The sequence below is a fragment of the Limanda limanda genome, chromosome 13 (genome assembly GCF_963576545.1).
Source record: "Limanda limanda chromosome 13, fLimLim1.1, whole genome shotgun sequence".
Taxonomy (NCBI): Eukaryota; Metazoa; Chordata; class Actinopteri; order Pleuronectiformes; family Pleuronectidae; genus Limanda; species Limanda limanda.
Window position 1 is genome coordinate 17094964 of NC_083648.1, and position 7564 is coordinate 17102527.

Sequence of the window (7564 nt, forward strand, 5' to 3'; positions counted from 1 at the left end):
ACTAATTTGTTTTCCTGGAGAATTTTACATCGGTATTTCCCATATTAGCTATATGCTGATATGGTAATTGGCCTAACTGGCTTTTGAATCATTTTCTTAAAACGCCAGTGCGATAACCAGTAGCATAAAGACACTTGGTATTTACAGTGGCTGCAACACAATAACATTAAGTACACAACTGTTGGCTCACAGGCTCCCCCCCACCGCATCGCTGTCATAGCTGTGCGGTGACAGGCACTGATCCCAGTACAGCACCAGACTGTGGTGGATGTGAGCTCAAGGGTTAAAAAAGAAAAAGCAGCACATCTTCATCCAACACAGTCCATTTCTGCTGAAAGGGAGGTTTCCAGGTGTCAGATCATGTTGTTGAAAGACATATGTTGTTTTTTAGGAACAACATATTGCACATATTGCACGATTCTTCTTCTGGTGCTTTTGGTATTTTTGATATTTTAGATTTTGATTACATGCTATCAAAACACAAGGTTGTTGTATCTGTATAATGTCAGTGTCAGTGGTCATACATTCGTCTCTGATGTCTAAGATGTTGCAAAGGTGAACGATTTATATGATCTCTATGAAGAGATACAAGAGTGTTTTTGACCTGAACAGATCTATTAGTCTGTACGCAGTGATAGCACCACCTACTGGTAACAGGAAGTCAGCCTCATTTTACAACTTAAAGGGCTGGTATTTTACAACCTTCAGGGATTTAATTTGAGTTATTGGTACCCCTCAGATGATATATCAGTGGTTTAAAGTCAAAAAAACTGTTTTCATACTTTGAGTACCTACTGACCCCTTCAAGTCATTAAAGCCCAGAAAAATATATTTTACACAATATGGGCCCTTTAAATTAGTGTGTGGTCTGCACTTGATTTTGTGGACCGTAATGCGTGATTAGTGGATGTTGAGACGGTTTACCTGGTCCCATTGTTTCCTATTTTCTTTCTTATATTTATACTTGCACAAATACACCACAACAATGTCCTTGTATGCGTAGCCCTGCTTGGCAAAATAACCCGAACCTTATTGTATACCAAAAAAAATCTGAATTTGAAATAGGACCACACATTATGATGTGTCAGCTCATTTAGAAGAATAGCTGGAGCCTCAGTTCATCTTCTCCTTCACACACACTCTCCCTGACTGCACGCACACGCACGGGCACAGTTTGCTATTCTGTCAGCCTTAGCAACAGAGAAACGAGCCTCTGCCATTGGCCTCCTCTGTGCACACGCTGCTCCTCTATTCGCCCTCCGCGCTGCCACTCGGAGAGAGACCGCTGTGTGTGCTGCAGATACAAGGGCAGCAGGGTAGGGCTCGGCCTGGATGCGCAGTGGATGCTCGGGTAGAACAACACAACAGTGTGTGTGTGTTGTTGTTTTTTTCCTTGAGACGTAATGGGTGTCTCATTGAAATGCATGTGGCATATTTTTAAGGAAGCATGCGCCATTACCAGCAATGCAAACCCCTGTGAACGCAGTCTGATGAGGCCATTCAGAAACGTTGACTGTTTTGCAGCAGCATCTCCAGCGTAGACAAATTGTTGCACCAAATGCAACGATTCTTTCATGTCACCGTCGTCAGCCCTGGACTTGAGTCGTTTGCTACAGATTTCTAATCACCTGAATCACCAATAATTCTGCAGGTAAGGGATGGATTTTAATTGCATTATATTGTCTAAGTGTTTATTGTGCAACCAGCATCAATACAACTGCTGCACCATTGTTTCATGCATTTGTCCTGTGACAGCGCACAAACAATCCATCCATCAGCTATCTATCCATCAATAATATACAGTTTGCAGGTATGGCATGCTGCAAAAGACTGCTATACTTTAAATCTTGCAAATATGTCCTGCATAAATCTATATGAGAATTGCAAAACAATTTTTTTGCTACGTATGAAACATGATACTTATTGGTTTATGTCAAATATTTGACCCCTGCAGCCTATTATTGCAGTGTATGTCTTTCATGTTTTGGGGTCACAGGCTCATACAACCAGCCACACCATAGGACATCTTTGCATTAGTCTTTTTAGCAAAAAAGTGGGATAGAATAGTCTGTTTTTTTGCAAATATTTAATGTGAACATATTATGTCACATTTGGCGCTGTACTGTACTGTGCGTAAAAGTCACGGTTTTGGAAATGGAGCAGCACACGGTGTCCCAAATGTTAGTGTAAAGACTTGACAGACACATCAACCCAGATATTCTGCAGTGCAGACCAACATTTGAACATGGCTGATTAACCTTCAGCCTGTTTGATGTCACGGTTTGTGGGTCTCTGATGCCAAATTTAAATCGTTGTTGGAGGTAGAGTGTGACAGAGTAGGTCAGGATGAGAGTCCATGCTTTAATAAACTAAACAGAGCTGCCTGTTACAGCTCTAGTTTTTTTCTATTAATGACCTGCAGCTTTATGACAGGGGTCAGGGACATCCTGTCTACTGTAAGTGACCATGTCTCATCATGTGCCACTTGTAGCTGCACAGAGCAAAGGATGAATGTGGAGGAATCCACTGACTCATATTCTTAAGCTATAAAGATTGTCATAGGTTGATGGTGCTTTTGTAATGGAGATCATATGTATTGATTTGTTTTGAACTGTTCACCTGTAAAATACTATCATTATTCTCGAGGACAAATAATGATGACATTTCTAACTACGCCAAAGCATCTTTATCTGCCTTATATACAGATACTGATTTATTTGTGATAGGGAAAGACCAATGTAACAACAGATATTGGTCGAGCTCTACTTGCAGCTGAGCTGACATTTAAAAACCTTCACAAATAGTCAGATTTAGGCCTTCAGCAGTTTCAATCAGACTGACAGCTGAAGCTGGCTGCAGCTCGTGTGTCTCCTGTGCCAGGGCTCCATGTTGATGTTTGTGGAAAAGGGACAGTCGGCTGACATTCACCCAGCTCCACCAGGATGTAACTGGAGAGCCCTTGATGCACTGACCTTCAGACAATCCTGCACAGAACACAGACACATGCACACATGAACCCTCCCCTGTGTGGTTAGTGGTTATTAATTGGATTTTTGTCAACAAATGACTGAAATCTGGAGAAAATGTAAACAAACACAAACATGTAATCCTTGTCTTTGTGATAAAGTGAATGAATCTCCTCGAGTTTCAGTGATGTGTGTGTTCAACCTGTTAACGTTTTACATGTTGTCTCGTGTCCATATGTAGTTGGAACACATGATCGACACAACATGTAACATGGAATATTTTGAGCATTGATGTGACTATCAGCCCTGCAGGCGGTGAGCTGCTCACTGAGCCTTACTGTGTGACTCTTACCACTCTGTTTCCTGGAGATAACTAGCCTGTGTATGAACTAAAACTGGGGACTAGCGCTGCTTCACTTATACAACATGACATACTGTAGTTTAGCTGTGACTGGAACAAATCCGAGAGTTTTTTTAGTCTCCTCTCCACTGGAAATGGTGATATCCTGGAAAATTGCCATCACACTGCGAGGGGACATGTTGTATGCAGGCATGTTTACGGTCATGCAAGATGACTGGTTGTTTTCTATTTATATATATCCTGACTGTGACCATGTGAAAAGGACAGGTTATTAATAGAAAGCATGGAGGCCGGCTTGACATAGGGAATAAGTGTTGCTTTCATGCTGTTCTGTTTATCGATGTGGATTCCCTGAATGCTTAATGCTTCGTCACCCAGGTGAGTGTGTCAGTGGAGCTTTAGCTGGACTTGCACTGACTGTGGTATTGTGCATTTGCATAGTGGTTCCCAGCCTGTTCAACTGAAAGCATCTCGGTGTGTTGCGTTTCTCTCATCACCGTGTGTGGTCCGATGAGAGGATAGCAACAGTTTCATTTGTAACTGTTGCTAGGAAACAGCTTGGGCCAAATCTTGTAGGAATCCAGCTGGGACCTAATTTCATCCTGGTGAGCTGTTGACATTTTGCAAACACTGCAAACATGGACTCTATATACTGTATAATGCTCAAAAGTTTGAATCCTAGTGAAAAAAAAAAAGCTTCACTGACCCACACATCTGTTCATACATCTTGTATATTCCATATTCTGCGTTTGTGCTATGTTTCAAATCCAGCATCTGACTCATGATCTGCTTTGCTGTGTCTGTGTTGTTGTTTGTGCAGGGGAGCGTCATGCTGACCAGCATCACTGAGGGGATCCTCTGCTGCCTGACTGGGAAGGCTGCCAGTCTGGTCTTGCCCCTGGAGTCGTCGGAACCCTCCGATGGGTTTGAGTTTGTGGAGGTGAAACCTGGAAGAGTCCTGCGAGTGCGGCACATCGTCCCTGAGCGTCAGCCCATAGTAACAGAGGACCAAGTTGCAGACAAAGAGAAAAGGGACGGGAACCGCGATGATGAAGGCTCTCCTCACAGTAATAAGAGCAACACTGGCAGCAGTGTCCACTGCAAGAGGAAGATCACTGTCTACCGCAACGGCCAGTTGGTGATCGAGAATCTCGGTGACGTTTTGCACTCTGAGATCCTGCAGTGTCAGGATGGGGATCTGGAGCCATGCAGCACTGTGGAGGTGGAGCTGGCAGACTACAAAGAAATAGCCTCCTCTCCAGACCCCAAACCTGTTCCTCCTCCAGTTCCTCCGCCTCACGGGGAACAGAAGCCTGCTCCACCTCCTCGCCGCCGCCGTCGCAAGCCAAAGCGCACAGTGGTTATAGACTCAAAGAGGGTGATCGCGAGCTGCAAAGGGACGCACTCAGACGTAGCGTTGTTCTTTGTGCATGGCGTGGGAGGCTCTCTGGACATTTGGGGCAGCCAGCTGGACTTCTTCTCTCGGCTAGGCTATGAGGTCATTGCGCCGGATCTGGCAGGGCACGGAGCCAGTACTGCCCCACAGATTGCAGCAGCTTATACTTTTTCTGCCCTGGCTGAGGATCTACGCGCCATCTTCAAGAGATACGCTCGGAAACGCAACATTCTCATCGGCCACTCATATGGGTGAGTCTTTGCAAGATGCTTTATTTCAAATCTTTAACCACCAGTAACTTTTGTAGTCGTTTTTTACAACATGCTGTCTCCATCTTTTCCAGGGTGTCATTTTGCACCTTCCTGGCCCATGAATATCCCGATTTAGTCCATAAGGTGGTGATGATCAATGGAGGAGGTCCGACAGCTCTGGAGCCCAGCCTCTGCTCCATATTCCAGCTGCCATCCTGCGTCCTTCACTGTCTGTCACCCTGTCTGGCCTGGAGCTTCCTCAAGTAAGAGCTGCACTGCTGTGGTGCAGAAAATTGTCACCAACTTCTCTCATTGCAGGCTAAACATTATGTGTATTTAAATGTCATATCATTTGACACAAATGTATCTCTCTCTTACAACTTTTAGAGCGGGTTTTGCTCGTCAGGGCACAAAAGAAAAGCAGCTGCTGAAGCAGGGCAATGCCTTCAACGTGTCACCGTTCGTCCTGCGAGCCATGATGAGCGGCCAGTACTGGCCAGAGGGGGATGAGGTCTACCATGCTGAACTCACTGTTCCCATCCTTCTGGTTCATGGCATGTGTGACAAGTTTGTGCCAATGGATGAGGATCAACGCATGGCAGAGGTATAGCACATCTTCCTTACGTATCCAAATTTTTGTTACAAAATGTCCTGTTTCTGCTGCAGTATAATCTAATGTAATGATTTGCATTCATTTTCTTAGATCCTCCTATTTGCCTTCTTAAAAGTCATCGAGGAAGGCAGTCACATGGTCATGATGGAGTGTCCCGACACTGTCAACACTCTTCTCCATGAGTTCTTCCTATGGGAACCCGACATGTCCAAGAAAGACAGCTGCAAGACAGACACAGAGAAGACAGTTGCTGCCAGTGACACTCTCCACACCCTGAAAATCAACAAGTCGATGGATAAATAACCAACATGGACGTCTAGTTTAATCAAGCAGAAGGCCTTTTTTGGCATGTTGGCTCATGTTCTTAAGGCTGCTGCCAGGCTGAGAGCTGTTATATACAGGGCCACATCTTAAGGATGTGGGCGGCCACTGGTGCTTCAAGATAAAGCAGGACTTAGGGCGTGGTGCCAACAAGAGTATGATGGGACAAACATTAAGACGAGAGGAACAGATGCAAATTCAAAGTCGGTGTCTGCTTTGCTTTTTGATACAGGTCTGTGCTCCATCACGTGACGTTTGCAAAATTACACAATATCTGGAAAACAAAAGGACTATGTCCACTTGTGATGTGTGTTTGAAATGTTTCTTGTGAGGAACTGACTATGGCAAGATGCATAAGGCATACAATCCATGAAATGGTGTCTGAGGTTCCTTAAATACTCTGTAAAGTACTGTAGAGCTTCTGTTCTACCCTTGTTGAACAGATATTATCTTATCATTGGTCCCATCTTACATCTGATTTGAGTGAGAACCTGGCAAATGTATTGAATTGAGGAATTACAGATGCCAGGATGATGGCTCACAATAAGATTAAACTGTTGATAATAGTAATTTATTATTAAATCCTGACTGGAGGGTAAAATAAAATAGATAATACCATTAATATGCTGACAAATGTGCAAAATGCAATTATTAATTGCACCACATTTATACATAAATAACATTATTCCTGGAGGAGAAACAAAAACTCAATGATCACCTGTGAACCTTTTAACCAGCCCCTTTCACTGTCTGCACCATCTCCAACATGAAGACTCACAAGTACAGCAAGTGTCAGGGACATTGACTCATCTGATCTAAACAACAGCACTTTACTCTCCATATATCGAATTTATTTTTAAACTCCAGAAAGGAATACGTGTGACTAAGCACAATGTAATCAATTCATACATTCATAGTTGCATGGACATTAAATAATATTCAACGGGAGATGTGGACAGATTTAAACAAACATGGATGCCTAATAATGGTTCTCCTCCTTAATCTAGCAGCCATTTTAACAGAACTATATAATATCCTAAGGATACAAAGTACTGAGGCCCTGCATGATTTCAGAGTATGAAAAGGTATGAGGGTTGCTTCAGACAGCTGCAGTATATTCTCATATTGAAAAAAAATAATTTCCCAGTGCACTCCTCTCTAATCAAATGAGTGTTATTCTAAGTGTGTAAGTATTATTTTTGCCTTTATTCTGAAATAACAGCAACTGCCATAACAAACTGTGGTTGTATTGACCGCTTTATGCTGTTGTGTCTCAAAGCTGATAAATGCAAACCAAGTGTGTGTTCTCCTATTACTCTGCAGTCCACCCTATTTATCTAATAGTGTCAGACTGAACGAATTATGCTCACTGAAAGACATTCATTCATGGGTGCTGCTTTGTCTCATAGTGGGACAGTAGGTGCGAGTTAAATGACAGTGTATTACTCTCCCCTGTTACTCTTTATCTGCTGACTGGATGGTTTATACTGTTTGGAATTGCAGATGGTGCAAAGTGGTGGATTTGAAACTGGGTCAAATTATGCTAAAAAATCTATTGAATGAATCATGCAAAGGAGAAACTCCCCTTCTGAAGAGGGACATTTGCTCTGACTATGCTGGTTGATATATATGCATTTTGACAGAATGCGGATGCAA

General features: G+C 43.1%; 1 protein-coding gene across 1 annotated transcript; it reads left to right on the plus strand.

Annotated features, from left to right (window-relative positions):
• The first annotated feature begins 4156 nt into the window (after positions 1-4156).
• abhd8a (abhydrolase domain containing 8a) lies at positions 4157-5890 on the plus strand. The gene is made up of 4 exons (XM_061085113.1): positions 4157-4974; positions 5067-5237; positions 5362-5578; positions 5678-5890. The coding sequence occupies exons 1-4, from the start codon at positions 4157-4159 to the stop codon at positions 5888-5890; spliced, it is 1419 nt and encodes a 472-aa protein (XP_060941096.1).
• The last annotated feature ends 1674 nt before the right edge of the window (positions 5891-7564 follow it).

Excerpts from the sequence above, each read along its gene's own strand:
- abhd8a (XM_061085113.1), top strand. The coding sequence starts at position 4,157 with ATGCTGACCAGCATCACTGAGGGGATCCTCTGCTGCCTGACTGGGAAG. Across the intron at positions 5,238-5,361 it reads CTGGCCTGGAGCTTCCTCAA|AGCGGGTTTTGCTCGTCAGG; the intron begins GTAAGAGCTGCA and ends TACAACTTTTAG. Across the intron at positions 5,579-5,677 it reads AGGATCAACGCATGGCAGAG|ATCCTCCTATTTGCCTTCTT; the intron begins GTATAGCACATC and ends TCATTTTCTTAG.